Source organism: Arvicanthis niloticus, chromosome 26, assembly GCF_011762505.2.
Source record: "Arvicanthis niloticus isolate mArvNil1 chromosome 26, mArvNil1.pat.X, whole genome shotgun sequence".
NCBI lineage: Eukaryota > Metazoa > Chordata > Mammalia > Rodentia > Muridae > Arvicanthis > Arvicanthis niloticus.
This window is the reverse complement of record NC_133434.1, coordinates 26,333,303-26,356,599: the sequence shown is the minus strand read 5'-3', so window position 1 is coordinate 26,356,599 and position 23,297 is coordinate 26,333,303. Positions and strand designations below refer to the sequence as shown.

General features: G+C 36.7%; 1 protein-coding gene and 1 pseudogene across 6 annotated transcripts in view; one reads left to right on the top strand and one right to left on the bottom strand.

The window, feature by feature from the left end:
* Scaper (S-phase cyclin A associated protein in the ER) overlaps positions 1 to 23,297 on the top strand; it is a 325,065-nt gene that overhangs the window by 106,882 nt on the left and 194,886 nt on the right. For all 6 annotated transcript variants that reach the window (XM_076925321.1, XM_076925318.1, XM_076925323.1 and 3 more), the window contains 2 exons: positions 1,045 to 1,197; positions 1,666 to 1,773. In XM_076925321.1, coding sequence (XP_076781436.1) covers positions 1,045 to 1,197; positions 1,666 to 1,773 — 261 coding nt within the window. The remainder of the gene's footprint in view (positions 1 to 1,044; positions 1,198 to 1,665; positions 1,774 to 23,297) is intronic.
* Positions 3,558 to 5,956, bottom strand: LOC143438881 (kinesin-like protein KIF23 pseudogene; annotated as a pseudogene).

Sequence of the window (23,297 nt, the reverse complement as noted above, 5' to 3'; positions counted from 1 at the left end):
TATGGAGCAACAATAAAGAAATTCAGTATTTCCTCTTATTAACTAATAAATAACTTGAAGGCATTACTAGTAGTATTTTGTTATTTTAATTTTCTAGTTTGTTATCTAATTATTTATTTGATATTAATGCTTTTGAATTGCATAGTTCTAACTTGGAAGATTATGAAAAAACATTACTTTCTAGAAAAATGTTATCAATATTATAACATGTAAATGGTCTCTGCTATCTGAGTACTTTATACTGTATCACAATGATTTGCATGTTGACTCTTCTAGAGATATTTAATATTATATAATAGAGGTAGTAACTTTTTAATTTGAAAGACCATATGTTTCCATTTGTAAGGTCATAGGAATTTCTCATTCTTTTAAATTCAATGCAGCAAATATTTATAAGACAGTCTTCCCGTTTTTAGGAAGTGCCTAATCTAGTGTGAAAATCTGACATGAATTGGTTAACTTTTGCATGATAAGAGGTAGGGTTATGTGGAATGTAGGATAGAGGAGGATGTTTGGTATATCAAGAATCAGGGAGAATAATACTCAGATTAATCTTAAAAGATTAGTTGAATGTAGAAAATACAGTTGAGTAAGATGTCTTCTAGCTATACAAAATAGCATGAACCCCAAAAAGATTTTCGTCGGTTAGTGGCTTGAGGTGAAAAAGTAGTAATAGGGCCAGGGTCTTTGTCAGATTCTAGCTCTGAGTAACCAGTAGTGTTGAGTCGCTAAGCACAGTGTCGCAGTGGATGTATGAAGTTCTGTGTTAAAAATCTGATCATGTTTAACTTAGTGTTTTCCAAATTTGTCTATGAAACTATTCTCATAAAGCATATACTAACATCCCCTAAGGGCACATCTTAGGAAGCAATATTGTCCATGTGTGATATGCTACAAGATTAAGCTTTGTTCTTTAGTGTGAAAGTTAGTATTAAAACAAGGCACTTTTAAATTATTTTAGAAGTTTTAATAAAAAGTCTTTTTCCAAGTTCTTGGTTAATCTGAATACTTTTTAAGTTTCTCACACCATGATCCTGTCTTCAGCATGATGAAAGCATTCGAAGGCACATGGAACAGATTGAGCAAAGGAAAGAAAAAGCTGCTGAGTTAAGCAGTGGGCGGCATGCAAGCACTGATTACGCCCCTAAACTGACCCCTTATGAAAGAAAGAAGCAATGTTCTCTCTGCAATGTTCTGGTAGGTGGTTGTCATTATTAACAGTCTAGTGATGTAATTTATTGCTAAAATTTATTAAAAGGCTTCCGGCCTTTTAAATCTTGTGCTAAGGCAACTACTAAGTGCTACTGACTTCTATGAGGATTTTAAATGAAAAGTAAGTACTAAAAGAATAGCAGTTAGGAATGCCAATGCAAAGTACCAATGTTTGCTGTTGTTACTAAAATGTTTGTTTACCTGCTTAATGGTAGACTAAACCAGTATTTTAATGGATGGGACCAAAAACTAGGGTTTCAATGTTGTTCAAATCTTTAAACATACTCTGAGAATTGAATTCTAAAGAAAATATTTTGATCAATCAGTCCATCCATCCATCCATCCATCCATCCTAGAGTGATCTGAATTTGTATGTAATAGATTGAATGTTTAGTTCTGAGCACTGGATGCAATGGTATATTGATTGCTATGGCTTTGATTTTGTGCTTTTAGATTGCTTCTGAAGTATATCTCTTTAGTCACATTAAAGGGAAAAAACATCAGCAAGCTGTGAGAGAGAATAGCAGTATCCAGGGGCGTGAACTTTCAGATGAAGAAGTGGTAAGCTTTACCCTTGTCCTTTTACAATTATTAATTGATTTACCTAGGATGAGCTCTTTTATTATGTGTTCCTTATTTATGTGTATTTGTATAGCTATTTAGAACCGTGCTTAGTACTTACTATCTATATTAATATAATAAGGAGGTATTTTATTATTTTAGTATGCATATTAATAACTATACAGACAAGATTTTTGCTATCACTTATATAATTTTCATACAAAAAAAAGTTACAGAATTTTGTACTGGTAAGATAGATAGTTCATACAATAAAGGCATATGCAGCCAAACCTGTCGTGCTCAGTGTGATCCCTGAGACTCATGTGGTGGGAGGAGAAAATTGACTTTCTCAAATTGCCCTCTAGACCCACCCATATGCCATGGCAGATACACAGCTGAATGCGCACACATACCACAAATGAATAAAACATATTGTGGCTTTGATTTTGTGCTTTGATTTTGTGCTTTTAAAAACTTAAGAAATTATAACAAGGTACTCCAGATGTAGTTCTCTAGTTAGTAGCACCGTTTGTAGGGAACCATAATTGTTTTCGAGCACCCATAGTGTGTGGCTCACAAGTGCCTTTAACTCCAGCTCTAAGAGATCTGATTAAAGGCGCACGCCTTTAATCCCAGCACTTAGGAGGCAGAGGCAGGCTGATTTCTGAGTTCGAGGCCAGCCTGGTCTACAGAGTGAGTTCCAGGATAGCCAGGACTACACAGAGAAACCCTGTCTTGAAAAACCAAAGAGAGAGAGAGAGAGAGAGATCTGATGCCCTTATTTGGCCTCTGTGGGCACCTACATGTACATGTAGACACACATAGGCATATTCACACATACACATAAAATAGATCAAAGAAGGATTTCAGACAGAAATCTAAATTTTAGGCTAGAGCAAGGAAGTAGGCTTCAGACATGAAAATGACTTTGGGCTAGGACAGGAAAGTTGGCTCAGATATTTTGGTCATCCTGATAAGCCCTTAGAAACAGTGACCACTGGAGTGATCATGGAATTTTGTTTATTGTCTTGCTTGTTCCTTGACTATTTGCATCTATTGTGTTGCTAGACCCTCAACCTAGAACTAACCTTAATACTTGGAAGTAATTAAAATGGTACAAAAGCAAAAAGGAGGATGGGAATGGGATAGGGGCTTCTAGGGAGGGGAAATGGGGAAAGAGGATGACATCTGAAATGTAAGTAAATAAAATATCCAAGAAAAAAAGGAAAAAAGAGGTTATAATATTTTGTTACTGATTTGAGACAAAAATTCATCAGTGATTATCAACTGTTTTAGAAAACATAGATCAATGTGTCTTTCATTTAAGTGGTTAATATTGTATTAGTAAACCATTTACAAAGTTTTAGGAATATATTGTTTATTTACCTATAATCATTATGTATTGAAATTTTATAAATATGTTTATAATTTTATATTAAGCAGTTCTTGAACTATGATGATATTTTTGAATTCTCTTTATTACAGAAAATGTCTAAAGCTACTAAAGACTGTGAAAGTCATGCTTGTTCAACATCTGTTAATATGTCCAGGAAAGATTGGCCAGTCACCATTTTTATTTTGAAAGTCTTAATTGTTAGATATGTTTAAGATACTGTTTTGCATCCAATCATAGAAGCATTTAAGAAACCCTAGGAAATATTTAGAACAGTTGGAAAAGTCACAAAAATTCAATGTTCTCTAGATATATTCTGTAAAATGACTCACACAATGCTTCTGGTGAATAGCAACATGAACAAAAAGATTCTAATACTGGGGCTGTTGGTTCAAGGCCTTTTCCATGTGGGTTGTGCACAGTACTGGGATCCCACCTGAAATCCTACTCTCATCTCCACAGCCAGAGAACACCTTGTTTCCACATCGTCCATTCTGTACCTTCAGACTCTGTACCTTCTGGTTGAGGTTGTGTCACTGTGGATGGTCTTTGTTTTTGTCTACTGGTTGGTGATTCTTATTTTAAAGTTTCAACATCGATAAACTGAACAGATTGCCTAACACCTTGTTAAAATCACTCTTAATGACTTTAGTCTGAATCTCCCCATTGGCAGCTAGTTCCTAGTGGGTCAGTGTGGACTCTTCACAGTTAGCTAGACTTTTCTTTTGCAACAGACACTGTGATGATGTGAGTGATGTGTGACTGCATGACCATCTCAGTTGGCACATTAGAGGAAGACTTGCGATCTACCTGTATGATCCTTGCAGAGTAGGACTGTCTGTATTTGACAGAAATTAGTGTATTAGCCATGGGTGATGGAGATACCGATCTCTGAATGATATTTTTGTTGGCTGCACTCTTGGAAGAATCTCTCTGGCTTCTTAGGTTTGGGTTCAGTCACTGTGACCTTCAACTGCTTGAGCTTTTCATCCTTGACACAGTTTATTTTCCAGCTGGCTAGCTGCTACCTGATGTTCACAATCCTCCTGACACTTCATCTGTTACCATGTCTTACAACCTCACCCCCATGTGTGCTTGTCGTCGGAAGGCTTTCACTGAAGCTTCTTATTCTGGCTTTCAAGTTCCTGCTCCTGTTTATTGTCTTCATAGATCATAGTTGTTTTCTCCAAAGTCTCAGTCTTGTACTTCAAAGTTTTGTTTTTCTTCTCTAGTCATTCTATTTCTGATTTAAGTTCTGAGACCAACTTTGTCAAGTGCTTTTATAATGCCTTGAAAGTAATGCATTGTTTGCTAAGCTCCTTGGGCATCAGTTGTATAGGTGACATCATTTCTCAAAAACTTCTATCACTTTTGGAAGGGTCTCTGGTTGATATCCAAAAATTTGCACAGGAGCAATAACGAGAAACTCTATAGAATCATTTCGGTCACCAGTGGCTCATCTCCAACCAACCACCCTCCTTAATCAAGTTTGTGCTTTGCCTTCTGTTATCAACCCACATATTATCTTGTCTACTGGTCTTACTACTTAACCTCCTGCGTTACTTCAGCAAATCTCATGACTTGGAGGCTTTCTTCATAGTCCTCAGCCTTTGTATTCATACACAATCAGCTGTCCCTTCCCTTCCTCATGGATAACTTTGCATCTTTATTTGGAGCAATCTTGTTAGTCCCATACAGTTGGTTCTTTTTAGGACTTCATTATTTTCTTAGCATCACCACTGACTGATTAATGTTTCCAGCTTCATTTACTCTCTTACCATCTGCTTCGGTCTAGTTAGTTTTTTTACATCCAAAAAGATTCACCAGAGACCATTAGCTGATAGCCATTTGTTCTTTTTCTTGTAACTCGTCTCTCCTGGCATCTGGGATAGCTTGGACTAGTTTAATGCTGAATGGAAAAGAGTAGACTATACAATGGCAACATGTCTTATTTTTTTAACCTATGAGAAAGCCTTCAAATGGCTCTTTCTAGTTCTGTTCACCCTACAACATACATATATTGTGTTTCTTCTTGGAACACTTAGATTTTGAGAGTACAGACTCTGTTCTTATAGTGGTACTTCAGCCATTTGGGTTTTATGGTATCAAATTTCTTCCATAGATCATTTGTAATTATTATAGATTCCAATGTAAGAGGCAAATATGCCATAGACACTGTATTTGTTAACTTTTGCTTTGCATAATTCTTGTATATTTACTGTAATCTTCAAACTCTGGATCTACCTGTCGCTTGCTAGAGGGAATCTTTGGAATGGGTAGGGCTTCTGTTCTCAAATATTCCATGGCATTATTTTTGCATTGTATATTTATACTATTCCTATCATTAGATTTAAAATGTAACATTTTGCTTGAAATAACCATGTTAAAACTTTGTCCAAACAATGTAGAAGCAGTCATTAATTCCCTGGAGAACTTGTCATTGTATGAGCTTTTCCACTTCCAGCCATACCTTATAGAAACAAAAGACTGTTCTTGTCACAAGTGAGGCCGTCTACCAAGAGATTAACAACAGCAGAAAAAAAAAGTGCCTTCTGGATGGTGTGAGTTGCTATACAAGGTCTGATAGTTTCCGTTTTTCTTGGGATGATAACCCTTAGCAGTATAGAACTGTACAGTTGTAATATTGACCACATCTACACAGCATTCTTGATCAGGAAAGCATATTCGGTACACCTTACAGAATATTCCAATTGTATCTTTAAGGTTTTGTCTGAATTTTTTTTTTTTAATTACAGGTTTTCTAGCCATCTTAGATTTTGCTGGCTTCATGGCCACAGGATCAATGATGTCCAGACTCATAGACTCTGACCGAAGCAGGAATGATAGGGGACTGAGTGACTCAGACAGTGGTTACTCATAGGGACCCAGATTCCTGTCGAGGAGCCATAGGGGGTGATGCTACCTATGTTAGTTTTTTTAGTGTATGTTATACATTAGTCAAGTCACCAATCTCAAGCCCTTAAGTGATGTTTATATATGTACACATTATACTACCTAGAACAAGATATAATTTCCTATCACCCTTATGCCCATTTGCAGAAATGTGCCTAAATTATGACTAGTGTATTGATATCATCAATTAGTCCTGCTATTTTGGAACTTCATATAGATGATACTGCATGGCATGTTCTTTGTTATATCTTTCCTAAATCATAGCTTGTGAATCTGGCCCCTGTTCTTTCTGTGAAACTGCAGTAATTCCTTTATTAAATTTTTGTTAATACCCATAGGCAAAGGCAGGAAGATCTAGAATTATAGGCCGCCTGGGGCTGAAACTTTGTGTCAAGTAAGAAACAAAAACCAAGAAACAAAACTAAACAAACTATCTACCTATATCTATTTTTATAGATAGAACTTGTTTTAAATAAGGATTATTGGTACTACTTCCAATTACAAAAAAAGAAATTCATTCATTTGTTTAAAAAAAATTTGTTGTAAATTTTCTTAATGAAGCTAAATATATTTAATTAGTTAAATTAACATTAAAAGTGAAAAGTTTTCTGTGGTTGTGGGTTAGCTTGATGAGAGTACTTGCTGTTATCCACTGGTAAAACAGGAAAAAAAATTCTGCAGTATGTTATTAAGTAAACTCAGATATAAATTTTATATCTTTATTGCAATGAGAAGAGATAAAAAGAAAGGAATAGTAGACTGCTAAAATAATGTGGAGCAATGTGTACGTTAGTTATTTATACATTGTTATTTATTGTAGCGATCTCTTATTTAGTCATTACAGATTGACATTTGGTTGATGTGTTTATTTTGTGTATTTTCTCAGTTTCAAGTAATAAAAATTTTCAATTTCTTACTTAATGCATGAAACTATTCTTAGTGAAAGTTCCTGCCTCCTGAAAAACAGTGTTGGTAATATAGCATATAGAAGTTTCATTTTTAATCAGTGAAGGTACCTATAGTGAACACAGTGTTCTACTTAAACTTATTACTTGTCACCTGTGATGTCTTTACATTATATACTCCATGCCTATTATCCTTCTTTGGCATATAAGATTTTATTTATATTACTTCTGACCTAATAAAACTGTGCCTTTGACCCAGTGCACTTGACATCTCGGATAACTTACTCTTGATCTTTGACACATTTTATTTTAAGCCTGTTAAATATAATAGGTAGCTGCTGAGAAAGAAAGCTTATTATTTTGAGTTTTTATCTCAAAATATTGTAGCATTTTAAGAGGCTTCCCACAAAAGAACTGATGTGTATTTGATATTTTAGTGCCCTTATAATTTAAATAGTTATTTTTTTAAAGATCAAAAATTGAGTGCTAGTTATGAACATTCTAAAGTGAAATTTTTTACGTATATTGCTAGAGATTTTTAATGCTTGATTTTTTTTTTTTTTTACTGTTCTGTTTTACACTATCTAATGAAGCACATAGTATTTTGGTTATAAGATGCGTTTTCTTGTTTGGGTGGATAAGGAGAATGAAGTTTAAAAGTTGTGGGTTGTTGTCTCTCTTCATCATGAATCTGTGTTTTCTTTGTGACATTCCTCTGTATTACAAATTTGAATTAAACAAGTTCTGCTTTTTATGCTACTTTCTCACATATGAGGGAAAATAACAGTTAATTTTGTTTCCTGAAAACTATGAGCAGGATCTTCATGAAGAATCTTAAATTCACCAATATTCATTGGATATTTACAATCAAAGCTGATTTCTCAAATGCTAAATTTATAATTTCATTCCTAGAAATTATGCTAATTAAGTGATGGAGGGAAAAAGGGAATTTCATATCAGCAAAAACATAAAGAAGTCACTACATGTCTGCTATTATAGCCGAGCTCTTTGGTGAGATTGTGTCTGGCATTTGAGTGGTAGCAGTGCAGCATCTTGATTGGTCTGGGAAACAGAAAGCTCCATAACCACTCCTTCCCACTCTTACCTCTCCTTTGTAGGAGCAAAAGCCTTTACCCTCTTCTTTCCACACTGTTAAGAAGAGCATTGTGGAACTGTGAACAGAAAAGCAAAGCAAATGAACAAACTCTAAGTCAGTTTTTCTCATCCTTCCTACTGCAATAACCCTGTAATACCATTTCTCTTGTTGTTGTGACCCCCAACCATAAAAACAATACTCCATACTACTTTATATCTATAATTTTGCTGCTCTTCTGAATTGTAATGTGACTATATGATATGCAGGGTTGCCCTGTGAAACAGTCGTTTGAACAAGGGGTTGGGTCCTACAGTTTAAAAACTACTTCTCTCTCTCTCTCTCTCTCTCTCTCTCTCTCTCTCTCTCTCTCTCTGTGTGTGTGTGTGTATGTGTATGAAATAATTTTGATATTTGATGAAGAGTTTTTATGTAACCATTGTCATATAACAGTTTGAAATGTTTTGATTCATTTAAGTAGTATAATTGAGAACAGTCAGTAGCTACCATAGTACTACCTTACTAAACTATTATTCTAAGTACAATATTTAATTGTAAATGTCCGAAAATATGGGTAACCAGTGGAATTTCAGGGGTAAAAAGTATAATATTCTCACACATCTTGGTTGGAAAAGGGAATAACAAAGGAATTTTGAAAGTATACTGCCATTTATTACTAAAGATTCAGGTTTAGAAATCAAAAGATCCCTAAGCTTACAGAGACTTTTCTTTTAATGTCTTTTCTTTTAAACAGTTGGTTTATTTTAAAGTACAAGTTTGTTTATTTGTTGTTTCTATTTGTGTGCTTTGAGTGCAGATTTGTTGAGTGTGTGCATGCAAAAGACAAAAGACAGCCTTCTGTCTTTCTTCAGGCATCTTCCCCTTGTGTTGGGAAAATGATAGAATTTCTCACTGGCCAGGAATGCAGGGAGGCTGAGTGGCCAGGGAGGCCCAGGGAGGGATCTACCTGCTTGTCCCTCTTCAGCACAGTAGACACCATTGCACAGAGCTGTTTACGTGTATTAGGAGGAAAGGCTGTGGGTCCTTGTACTTGCACAGCAAGTGCTTTACAACTGACAGAATTCCTTATGCCCATAAAGTTAAATTTTAAGTAGGTAACAAATGCAGTTGAGAAATCAAACTATTTAATTTTTGGTAAAACTCTTCTTTTGTGACTCCTAGACACACCCCATAATACAGTTAAATTAATGCATAATTAATTTCTGCATAATGCAGAAATTTAATTCTGCAATAGTCCTGTAAACCATCAGAGTAAATGAATTTTAGTTATGCTTTCAGCAGAGAAAGGCATAGCTGCTGTGTCAGAAACTCAGATGCTGTTAGCACACTTTAGTTTTCTGATATTCCTGCTTCAGATTCTTGTGGATATTTTATCTCCAAGTGAATCCTTGATCAAAGTAAGTCAGTCAGTCTATCTATCTATCTATCTATCTATCTCCATCCATCCATCCATCTAACCATCCATCCAATATTTCATTTTATTTATTTTTTTTGAAACAGGGTATCACTGCATTGCCCAGACTGGCCTTAAATTCAGATCTTCCTTAGGCTTTTGAATGACACGATATCAGTATTTGGCTCCTAGTTTTAATTTTTAAAAAAATTAAAGATGTATTTTTGTGTGTTGAATATTTTGCATACATGTATGTATGTTTACTACATACATGCACCACATATATGCCTGTGCCCTAATCTCTTAGTGTCTTAATACCCTGGTAATGGAATTATGGATAATTGTTAGCAACCATATGGATGCTGAGAATAAAACCCAGGTTCTCTAAGAGAGTCACAAGTACTTGTAACCACTGAGTCATTTCTCCGGGTCCTGTTTTTAATAACGTCTATTCATGGTTTTATTATTTCCCTTTTACTCCTTTCTTGGAGTTTATTTTTCTTTTCTTTTTATTTTTGTTTATTATGAATGTACTGAAGTTTTTCATACTGGTTCATCCTTATAGTACTAGGATTTAGCATACATAATATTATTTCTAATTTCAAAGTATCTGATTCTAATGTTTTCATATTTTAAGTGTTCTATCGAGATAATTAATGTCGTTCTGGTGTGAGAATTTTTTGTAATTTATCAGCTATCTTATTCATGCAATTTTAGTTTTTTAATGTGGTTATTACACTTATTATTTTCTAATATTATTTTTATCACACTGGTAAAACCTTCATATGTTGATGACATGCTATTTTTTCAAGCCCTGCCAAAATTTAGTTCACTATTTCTATATCTAAATTTGTAGCTGATACAGTTTTATGTTCTATTTCATCTTCATTACTTAATTCTGATATCAGGATTATACACATAATAAGATAAGACATAGCTTTTCTTTTGGTGTTCTAAAGATGTATTCAATATAAGGAGTGTCTTTTTATTGAAAAAAAAAAAAAAAAAAAAAACTTGAGGACCGTCTGCTAACTACACACACCTAGCAGCTTACATGAGCTCTACATTTGAGCTACAGTCTTAGGCCCTTGGTTTTACTGTTTTAAAGAACTTGCCTGTCAGATTCACTTTTGACTTCTCTCTGTGGGGAGATTCATTTTTAAACAAGTTTAATGAACAAAACTATGCAAACATTTTTTCTCCTATTTGCTTGTGCTAGTAACAAGAAATTATTTTATACCTTTAAATTTAATTTCTTATAGCTACTGAGTACTTTTGTATTGTTTACTTTCCTTCTTGATTTGTAGGTATAGCCCATCCTTAAGCCTAATGCTTTTTATGTTTGTTCTTCATATGATTTTAGATAAATCCTTCAAATAGCTTCTTTTCATGTTTGATTCTCATATTCAGTATTTTATAGTATTGTAGTATATTCTACAATGCTTTTTTCATTACAGTGTGCATCGTACTATTCAAATTGGCAGATAACTTTTTTCAGTTTAAGAAATAAAAGCATTTTTTAAATTTTTTCTATTTAAAGTGCTCATTGAATGACTGTCATATGTTTTATTTGCTTTAACTATATAATTTGATTTCCTGGCCCATGCATACCCTTTCTGACACGTCATCATGATCAAGACAGTGAGCACACTGATCATCTCAGCTGACCCTCACCTGTGCATCTTCTGGTTTGCTGTCTCTTAGTTTTCCCAATTTCTGTAGAGAGATTTTGAGGTTTCTGGTTTTAATAGTAGGCTTATCAGTTTCTTTGACAGCTTAATTTATTTTCGTTTCATGTAGTATAAATTTTTGTGGTTAGAACTGTTATGCTTTCTTGATGGACTTCTTTATTGGTAACATTGCCACTTTATCCTTGATCATGTGATTTCCCCCACAGCCTTATAATTATGACTAGGTACCACTAAGAAGGAGCAGTACCAGCTATGATTATTACCTCCCCTGCACCTTGGAGTCCAGAGTATGATTCTTTTTTGATATGTGCTATCATTGTTAATCTTACTGAAATGATTTCTAGGGATGGTGTTAACAATATTCCAAGTTGCTAGATGTGAGCATTCTAGGAAAATCCCTCTTGCTTATTTATAAGACTTGGATCATTACAATTGAATTATTTCATGCTGCAGGACTTCAGGCCTTCCTCAGTCTCCAAAGCATGGTCTGGTAATGAGGTTGTTGAACTCTAAGGCTTTTTTGAGTCATCTGTTAAGCCTCAGATCAGAAGGAACGTCAGAATCTGCACAGGAAGCCCTTACCTCATTCATCAACATCACGTACTAGAAAACTGATGGAGAATTTGTAATGTCACTGAGTGGCAAAGGGACAGATGGTGGACTATAATCCTTATCAGGGGATGGCTTTTTCCCTTTTACTTGGTGTCTGTTTCACTGTATTTCATTAGCTTCATTTTTCTCATCTGCCCCTTGAAACAATATAATACATGGATTGTAATTAATAAAATCTCTAGTGTGGTCTATATGTCAAGTCAGAGACCTTAACAGAGTAGAGCCTTTTGTATAATTAAAATGCCCTCTCTAGTTTAAACTTGTCTGTGCCATATATATTTAATTTCATTTTTCAAAGAGATGCTGTCACTAAGAGCACCATTTTGACAGAGGATAGTGCATTTCAGGATTTCTCAAATTTACTGTTTGAAATGTTTTTATTTAAGTATTTTTTATTATTTTCTTTTTTATTAGTTAGTTTATTTACATTCAAAATGTTGTCCCCCTTCCTGTCCCCCCCTCCACAGGTTTTTTACCCCATCCCTCTTCCCCTTTGCTTCTGAGAGGGTGAGCCTCCCACCCACCCACTCCCACCAAACCCTGTAGCATCTCCCTTCCCTGGAGGCATCAAGGCTCTACAAGATTAAGCACATCCTCTCCCACTGAGGCCAGACAAAGGCAGTCCTCTGCTAATATACCAGCCTGTGTATGCTTGCTTGGTGGCTTAGCCTCTTGGGAGCTCTGAGAGGTCCAGGTTAGTTAATACTGTTATTCTTCCTATGAGGCTGCAACTGCCTTCAGCTCCTTCAGTCCCTGACCTCTCAGTCCAATGGTTGGCTGCAAGAAGTATCTGCATCTGTCTCAATCAGCTGCTGGGAGAGCCTTGCTAGGCTCCCTTCTGCAAGCAAAACATGACAGCAGTAATAGTGCCCGGTTTGCTGCCTGCATAGCTTGTATTCTTCCTTAGATCTTTACCAGGCGACAACAACAAGTGGTGTCATATGAACACATTCTAGTTTCTTAAATATCTCAACACCCTTGGTTTAGTGTAAATTAATTTATCTGCCTTCATTTTAGATAATGTTAATACCTGGGAATATATTATATATACAGCCAACAAAAAAGCCATCAGTAGTGATAGATCAGCTTTAAAGTTTCTCCAGTTTCTTGCAGATAAGATTAGTTTATGGGGAATGATATCAACAAGAGTTTGTTACAGATTTTTAAAATTCTACTTAAAACTGTGGTGTCTAGAGAATTGTTCCTTTGTAAGAGAAGCAGCTAGCCTAAGTTCTTGACTTATAGTAGGTGTTGAGTTAAATGTTAGTGATTTGAGCTAAAGCTTACGTATGTATTACTTTTAGTATACTGTGTCTGTGCTGCTTGAAATATTGTCCTAAAATGCCATATTTTAAATGCCATGTTTAGTTTATCTGCCATTTCTCTCTGTTTTCCTCTTCCTCTTCTTCACATTCTGCACACTGCCATCTTTTTCCTTATTCCCTTATCTTTTTAACTTTGATTTTATTAGTTTTTTCCTTCTCATACTGAGAACACAATAAATGCAGGTTCGAATCCCTGTGTCTTCCAATTGTTTTTGATAGAAGAAAGTGAGGGAGTGTTGTAAAAATGCCTTTCATTTTTTTATATTTTTAAAAATCTAACTTCTTTGAAATAACTAATAACTAATATAACTAATAACTGATCATAACTAATAATAATTAATAATGATAAATAATAAATAATTAATAACTAATAATTTAAGTGTAAAATAGTTTAATAGTTTAATAATTTAAGTGTAAAAAATAATATTTTATTCTTGAATAAAGTAATATTGAATTTTGCTTTGCAAATTTCATTCAGAAGTTACAAGATGAAGTTAAATGAAAAAAATTTAAAGGTAAAACATGATTTTAGTTTTCTTGTCTGTGCAGATTTGTGTCTGGCAATACTCTCATCTTGAACATGAACCTTGGATCTAGAGTAGCTTGAAGCATGACTAGATTTACTTCATTTTTAGAAAAATAAAAAATAAAAAGACATTATTATAGTGATTTTTTTAAATAGACATTTCAGTTCTTTTAAAGGATCTGTAACAATTAGCATTCTTTAAACTTCAGTTTGGTATTTTAAGATATTCAAGGTGTGACAGGGATCTTTGACTTTTATATGCAGTATCTTGTGAAATGTGTGTATTTGAAAAGCTATACTACTGACTATTAAAAGTTATGTATGTTATCACTGATGTTTATTCTGTTTTAAATCTCATTCCCCACAGATCATGACTCTCATCCATATAGCTCAGTTTTTGTAAAATATGGAACATGGACCCATCAAGAGGAAACTGACTAAATATCAGAGTCACAAACTTTAGGATCAGCTATTTAATTAATATAGTAAATTATGGTAGAAAGACTGTGTAGTCTCATATCCTTGAAAAGGGAATTAAAATATTAAGAAAGATATAAATTCTGACTAGATGCCTATATAGGTATTAATGTTTTATATATATTATTTGTACTCCATGTTATATCAATTTTTAGAATTTAGTTGTGGCTTAAAAACTACACTTAATATATGTATATAAAATTACCTATCATTTGCTAGCTTTTGCATTTATCACATTGACATTTAAAATATTAGGATGGGAATTCCAGATTTGTCTTTTGATTTCTTCAGTTTGCTGAGTGACAGCAGGACAAGCCGCTGTGCTGAGTTGCAGATTTGCTGGAGAGCTCTGTAGTTGGCTTGTTTCTCCTCATCATCGACACAAGTAGGAAAGAGTGACCTCTGTTAGTGCTTACTTAGAAGCAGCAGTGTGGAATGCTGGTGTGGATCATTTCTGAAGACGGGACGTTTGTAAGGCTAGCATTTACATTTAAAACATTCTATTTGATAAGGAGATCCAGGGCTACTTTAGGATGGGATCTGGTACACATTTCTTTGTATTCTGACTGTGTCTTACTTGTGCCCATGCCATAATAATTAGAATTCTGAGTAGCTCCAGAACAAAGTGAGTGTTCCTTATTCAGTAATGCTTATTCTTCCTTGGAGTAAATCACCCTGCAGGAACTGTAACCTTGTGTAAATTGACTCTCTTTGAAGAACGTGCTTTTCTTTGCATTCCTTTAATTAATTGTAATCATTATGAATATACTAATATGTATTATAGGAAATTATCAAAGTAGAAAACCAAAGTAATGCCTGCTGTTAATGTTTTGATTGACTTATTCGTTATTTACATACTAATATAAATAAATTTAAACTAAACATATGGTGAGTGTTACAGATTTGAACCCTGAAACTTATTTAAGATTATATAATCAAGATTTTAAAAATGTAAGTAGTTTGTAAAAAAAATTTATCAAATAATAAGTAGCATTGCTTTAACATATATGCCATAATTATGTAATTAATGTCTACTTATGTTTTCTCATGTATTTACTGCAGTGAGTTTCTTTAGAGTGGAGTCATTTGTGCCTCTGCTTTCTTATGCTAGTTATACTGAAGTAAAATTATTCAAAGTAACTATTTAAAACTGAGCATTCATTAGATGTTAAATAGACAGTACTGTAGTACTTGTTTAACAAGGTAAACTGTATGTGGGTGTATGTACAGCGACCTCAGCCTGTGGAACAGAGATGGGCATGCCAATGTCTAAAAGGATTTCTCATTCTTTGTTGGTTTTGCTGGTTAGAGCTCTAGATAACTTGACGTAAGAAGTAAGATTGCTGCATTTTTCTAACTTTCTCTTTTTTATTTTTATTGGTTATTTGATTTATTTACATATGAAATGTTACCCCTTCCCAGCTTCCCCTCTACAAGCTCCCTATCCCCTACCCCCACCCCTGCCTTTTTGAGGGTGCTCCCCCACCTGCCCACCCACTCCTCTCTCAGCGCTCTAGCATTCCCCTACCTTGGATCATCAGTCATTGAGCCCCCACAGGACCAAGGGTTTACCCTCCCAGTGATGCCTGCTAAGTCAGTCCTCTGCTACATATCCAGCTGGATCTGTGGCTCCCTCCATGTGTACTCTTCAGTTGGTGGTTTAGTCTGGGAGCTCTGGTTGGTTGCTTGATAATTGTTCTTCCTATGGGGTTGCAAACCCCTTCAGTTCCTACTACCTTGCTCTAACTTCTCCATTGGGGTCCCATGCTCAGTCCAATGTTTGGCTGCAAGCATCTTCCTCTGTATTGGTCAGGCTATGGCAGAACCTCCCAGGGGACAGCTATGCCAGGCTTCTGTCAGTAAACATTTCTTGGCATCAGCAATAGTGTCTGGGATTGGTGCCTGCAGATGGGATGGATCCCTAGGCAGGGCAGTCTCTGGATGACCTTTCCTTCAGTCTCTGCTCCACACTTTGTCTCCATAGTTCCTTTTGACAGGAGGAATTCTGGATTAGTATTTTTGAGGTGGGTGGGTAGCCCTATCCCTCAACCGGGGGCCATGCCTATCTACTGGATATGGTCTCTAAATGCCCCTTTGTTGGGCATTTCAGCTAATATCCACCCTGTTGGGTCCTAGGAAACCTCTTGGGTTCCTGGCATCTAAGACTTTCTAGTGGCTATCTCCAGTTCCCCCTCCCCCACTGCTAAACACCTACTTTCAAATTCCTGACCCTCTGTTCTTCTCCCTCATCTCCTCCCATATCTGAACTGGACTCCCTTTTCCCCTCTGCCTCCTCTCTCCCTCCCATATCCCTCTTTCCTTCTACTTCCAGGAGATTATTTTCTCTTCCCCTCCCTTCCCCCCCCCCCCCCCCCCCCCCCACTTCTGAGTAGGACTGTAGCTTCTAAACTTCGGTGTGATCTTCATTCTTCTTGGTGTGATTGGTGAGTTGTATTGTAGGTATTCCAAGCTTCTTTTTGGCTAATATCCACATATCAGTGAGTACATACCATGTGTGTTCTTTTGTGACTGGGTTACCTCACTCAGGATGATTTTTTTCAATTTTCATCTATTTGCCTGCGAATTTCATGAAGTCATTGATTTTAATAGCTGAGTAATACTCCATTGTGTAAATGTACCACATTTTCTGTATCCATTCCTTTGTTGAGGGACATCTGGGTTCTTTCCAGCTTCTGGCTATTAAAATAAGGCTGCGATGAACATAGTGGAGCATATGTCCTTGTTACATGTTGGAGCATCTTCTGGGTATATGCCCAGGAGTGGTATAGCTGGGTCCTCAGATAGAACTATTTCCAATATTCTGAGGAACTGCCAGACTGATTTCCCGATTGTTTGTACCAGCTTGCAATTCCACCAACAATGGAGGAGTGTTCCTCTTTCTCCATATCCTTGCCAGCATCTGCTGTCACCTGAGTTTTTTATCTTAGCCATTCTGACTGGCGTCGTGTGGTGGAATCTCAGGGTTGTTTTGATTTGTATTTCCCTGATGACTAAGGATGTTGAACATTTTTTTCTTAAATAAGGTTTTACTCTTGTAGCCCTCCATGGCTGGGCTGGAACTTGCTATGCAGACATTCACTGGCCTCTGTGTCCTTAGTTGTAGAATTAAAGGTGTGCACCACCACACCCAGCCTGATTTACCTGATTTTACAAAACTTTGGGGTATGGGAAAGTAGTACTGGAGTATGAATTTTCAAATGGATCAGAATCAAATTTCTGTTCTAGGATTCAGAGCTTATATCATAATGGGAATAACCATTGGGTAGGGAGAAAACATACATAAAACCCTAATCTCATGGAGGCACCACTACTGAAGATGGAAGAGAGTGCTGCCTTCCTGCAAGGCCATCATGCAGACCTCTCTATGGGTAGGAAGAAAAGTTTCCTTGGGGAATCGTACTACCAGGCTGTCTGTTAGGCAGAGACCAACCTTGTCAGTTTTAAGGGGAACAGATAGTAGCAGGAGGAGAAATGCAAGCCAGGTCCAGTCTAGAATTTAATATGGGGACCTTGGTCTGTTGTAAGCTGTTTATGTTAATCAGGGACTATATTAGATGCCTTTCCCTGAGGTGGTTGACTACTGTACTAGCACTGGCTTGAAGAAGGAAATCAGTGGCTTTCTTAAAAGAAAGATGCCTTGGGAGATTCATGAGGAATGCTGAGTTTAGGTTTCTGTTTACCCATAACAGTTGTTCTGTTTACCTGGTCAGAGTCCTTCTGCTTAGGATATTGTCACCAGCACTGCCATATTGGGTGCCCACTTTGGACCTAGTACTATTCAGGTGTACTGAATTCTGAACTGAGATCAGGGGAGAACATAGCTGCAGCCTACCAGATAGTGGGTAGATCTTGCAGGCAAAGGTTCTTTCAGTGCTAGTCTATAGGATTAAGTGAAAGGCATTTGAATCTCATCAAACTAGCTGCTGTAAGCAGTAGGGGAAGTTTTGGCCAGCACAGTTATTTAGTACATTCAGGTTCTATGTTACTCTGTGGTTGACAGTTAACTTTTGCCCTTTTGCATGAGTTATACATTAGAGTTAGTCAAGAAAGGTGATTGAATCAATGGAACATGTATCATTTCTTTTAGTGGAGCACTTCATTATTTTAATATTTCTACAGGAGGTGATTTTCCTCTATATTTACACATTTTAATCTCAGTACTATATGCTTTTAGTAGGTGAATCCTGTGCAAAATATGTATTGTTTTCAAGTCCAGATCATAGATGTGTAAGAAATAAGATTACTGTGATTTCATTCACTTTTGATGTCAAAGAAAGCAGGAATTTCAGAGTTCAAAGTATTAGATCCAAAATAACATGAACATGTTATTTATGCTTGTAAAGTGACTGTCAAATTGGTTATTATGGTGAATTACATACACAATAGCAGACAGAAAAGTATGGTAAACCTCTGTGTCCTCACTGACAGCCTTCCAGTGACAAATTCAAGATGACTGCTGATGCAATGACATTTCATTTATGTCCACTGAATTGATTTTAAAATCTGTTGCAGATATTTTAAAATAATGCCTTTATGAAGTGCCTATGAGAATATGTTTTGAGCTTTTAAAATACTGAAACGAGCTCATTTGTGTTCTTATTACTTGGAGGTTGGTTTTCCCTCTCATCAGGTTTGTTTTGTTTTGAATCTTTGAGAGTAGTGAACACCATGATTGTTTTGTGGCATGAAATTCTATTATTATCTTAAAGATCAATGGTTACTTTTATCTCTGGGAAGATACTTGATTCTTTTGTTTGTTTCTTTCTCTAAATAGCAAACAATTTTCCCCTTTCTTTGGAGCCAGAAAGTTTAAGAGGTTATGTCTTGGGTTTTTTTTTTTTTATTTTTTATTTTATTTATTTTATTTTTGAAGATAAGGTCTTATTCTGTAGCTTAAGTTAGCCTGGAACTCAGGATGTAAGACAGGTAGCCTCAAACTCTTGGCAGTATTATAGCCTCAGCCTCCCAGTACTGTTGTTATGGGTGTGAACCCCTAATTGGTCTTTACTATTTTTTTCCACTTTTTTTGTTATTTTATTTATTTACATTTCACATGTTATCCCCCTTCTCAATTTCTCCTCCAAAAACTCCCTTTCCCCTCCTCTCTCCTTTCTCCTCTATGAGGGTGCTTCCTGATCCACCCACCCTTTCCTGCCTCAGCGGCCTAGAGTTTCCCTATCCTGGGTCATCAAGCCTCCACGGGACCAAGGGGCTCCCCTCCCAGTGATGACAGATAAGGCAGTTCTCAGCCATTTTTTGATTGTTTAGGATTGCATTGTTTTTAGTCTGTGCCCTCGTAACTTTGGTACTTGAGGTGGCTCTTGTTTTTATTTTTTCATTAGGTGAGTTTTATAAAACCTGCTATTTCTTTTCACCTGTTTTTATTTATATCTGATGGGCATTACTTGTTACTTTATTTTGTCATAAATATTTTTTGTGGGTTTCGTTATTGAATTTCTCATATTTTTATAATGTGATTCAGATTATCTAAAATTCTGCTCTTATTGTCAGCTTTTCCCCCAGAATGTTGCTAAGTATTCTAATGTGTACTACTTTCTCATAGTAGACTATGATTTCACTGAACCTGATCCTCAGGATTGAAGTCTTTGACACACGCTACAGATCATGAGCCTTGTCAACACTCATCTCCTAGACAGTTCCCTCCTGGTCTGATTTAGAAGAGCTGTTTATTATACTGGATCAACCAATAGTCAAAAGTTGATCTAGGGTATAGAGAAAGGAAGGAAAAAAGGGGCAGGGGATTGCCTTGCTTTTAACAAAAAGCCAGACATCTCTACAAGAGTGTTTGTTGCATTGTTACTTTTTATATCAGAAGGTTTAAGCTGCCCAAATGATTAACAGTGAGACACCAGCAAGATTGAATGGAGCTGTGAAGTACAACACCTGCATGCACTAACTGTGCATGTAGAAAATTTAGTGGCAAGAATCTATATTTTGAATATTTGATTGAAAATAGCTCATAAAGCATTCTGATAATCCCATTTTTATTAAAAATACACACAAAGAAAACATTTTTAGAATATATTCTAAAATAATAGTTGTTTTGGGGTGTTAAGAGTCAGGAGGTTTTCCTTTTTAATATTTTTAGCTTTTTATGATTAACATGTATTCATTTTTTGTATTACGTATTAGTCAGAAACATCATTTTTATTTTGAAAATTTAAAAAGTTCATTAGTTTGTATACATTCTGTATTTGATGTGTAAATGTACTGTCTATTTTTTAATTATTCTTTAATCTTTTTTTTTTTTTTTTTTTTTTTTTTTTAAAATCCAGACTTTATTCCCCTCCTGGCTCACCTTCTAACTGTTCCACATCTTATACCTCCTCCCCAACTCCTCAACCCCCCTTCTCCACCCTCGTCTCAAAGAGGATGTCCTTACCCCACCAGACCTCCCCATTCCCTGGGGCCTCAAGTCTCCTGAGGGTTAGGTGCATATTCTTGAGACTGCTGGTCCTCCTATAGGGTCGCCCACCTCCTCAGCTTCTTCCAGCTTTTCCCTAATTCAGCCACAGGGGTCACCAGCTTCTGTCCATTGGTTGGATGTAGGTATATGCATTTGACTCTTTTAGCTGCTTGTTGGGCCTTTTGGAGGTCAGTCATGTTAGGCCCCTGTTTGTAAGCACACCATAGTATTAGTAATAGTGTTAGGCCTTGGGGCCTTCCCTTGAGCTGGATCCCACTTTGGGCCTGTCGCTGGACCTCCTTTTTCTCATGCTCTTCTCCATTTTTGTCCCTGTAGTTCTTTCAGACAGGAACAATTCTGGATCAGAGTTTTTGACTGTGGGATGGCAACCCCATCCCTACACTTGATACCCTGTCTTTCTCCTAGAGGTGGACTCTACAAGTTCCCTCTTCCCGGTGTAGGGCATTTCATGTAAGGTCCCTCCCTTCGAGTCCTGAGAGTCTCTCACCTTCCAGGTCTCTAGTACATTCTAGAGGGTTCCCCCAACCTCCTACCTCCCGAGGTTGCCTGTTTCTATTCTTTTTGCTGGCCCTCAGGGTTTCAGTCCTGTTCCCCCTACCCAATACCTGGTCATGTTCCACTCTTCTCCTCCCTGTCCCCTTTCCCACCCAGTTCCCTACCTACCTACCCCCTCCTGTGATTGCTTTCTTTTCCCTCCCAAGTGTGATTGAGGCATCCTCACTTGGGTCCTTTGGCTTGTTAACTTTCTTGATTTCTGTGGATTGTATCCTGGGTATTATGTACTTTTTTGGCTAGTATCCACTTATTAGTGAATACATGCTATGCATGTCCTTTTGGGTATGAGTTACCTCACTCAGGATGATATTTTCTAGTTCCATTTATTTGCCTGCAAAACTCATGATGTCCTTGTTCTTAATATCGGAATAGTATTCTGTTGTGTAAATGAACCACATTTTCTGTATCCATTCTTCTCTTGTGGGACATCTGGGTTTGTTTCCAGCTTCTGGCTATCACAAATGAATCCACTATGAACATAGCCTAGTGAAGCTGCTCTGTTATTTCTAGGAAACACAAACCCATAGGAAATTCCCTGGTCCTCTGGCTTTTATAGTCTCTCTGTTCCCCCTTCCTTGATGTTTCTGGCACCTTATGACAAGAGCTGTGTAATAGGTATATACATTGGGCATGACTTCTTACAGTCCATTGATCTCTGCATTGTCTCCACTTATGGTTTTCTGTCATGGTCTCTATTTGCTGCAAAGACACTTCTTCAATGAGAGGTGAGAGTTACACTTATCTGTGGGTTGGGAGGATTTCTTTTAGAATTTTGTTAGAAATTATGCTGGTCTAGTAAAGTATCAGTAATAGGCTCTCTTTTCAAATCCATGGGTAGTTAGCTAGGTTTATAGTACCAGGCATGATTTTCCTCCTGTGTAGTGGTCTTGTTTCCAATTAGATAGCTTTGGTTATCTCTAAGATATGAGTACCACTCCTATACCGTTAGGGCTATTTGCCATGCAGGTCAGCGTTATGACTCATAGGTGTCCCAGCGGGATAGGACTGTTGATATCATCCCTTTGATAGCTCATACACTACTCTCTGGTACTGTGGAAGCTGAATTTCGCAAGTGTGAAGGTCTAAATGCAGGTATTCATGTATGTATAGCCAGACAGCAACCTCAGCTTCCTCAGTTACCATCCATAAGCCACCAACTGCCTTAGAACTTGTTGAGTACACTAGGATGGCTGACCAACCAGGGAATAGCATGGATCCTTTTGTCTACATTTCCCAAGTATGGGTTGGGGGCAGGGGAACATAAGCACACCCACCCCTTTATGCTATTTTTTTTAAATGTGGTTTCTGGAGGATTGAACTCATATCTCAGACTTTTGTGGTAAGTATGTTACTGACTGAAGTATCAACCTAGCTTTGAGAAAGTTTTGATAAGAGTAATCGTAAGACTTACTAAAATTTGGTTTATGTTTTAAAAATATAACTGACTATTTTTATACATAGAACAGATCTAGAAAGACTGGGCAGATGTCTCAGTGAGGAAGAGCTCCTGAATAATCAGGAGGACCTGGGTTCAGATCCTGACACTCACATAAAAAGCTGAGTATGGCTACACATGTACATAATCCTAGTGCAAGGTGTAGGTTGGGGAGACGTGGTGCAGAATCTAGAGGTTTACTGTGGCTTGCTTGCTAGCCAGCTCTCATCTCCATGCTGACCCACCTTTGCACACAGGTGTATATACACATACAACATACATTGCATAGGCAAAACACACAAAGGAAAAGTCAGAGTGGTCTAATTAGAAATTGAGGTACTAGTTAAAGAATTGTTTTAGTTACAGAGATGTCACCTAGAGACTGAAACTAGGTGACACTAATGAGTGTTAGGGTTAGTGGGTAAATCTGTTATGGACTTAGGATTGTGAAAAGAATAGGTAGGTTTTGCTAATGAATGAACAGTCATGTTAAAAATGGCACAGTTTATGGACATGGGGAGCCTAAGAGTTTTATGGGCCTCTTATTTTGTATTAGGAGGATAATGTAATGTCAAGAAGCCTTGTGATGAAACATTTGGAGGAGGAGGAGGAAGAGGAGGAGGAAGATGAAGAGGAAGAGGAGGAGGAGGAGGAGGAGGAGGAGGAGGAGGAGGAGGAGGACGTGGACTGTAGGGCAAAAGCTGGAGGAGACATAA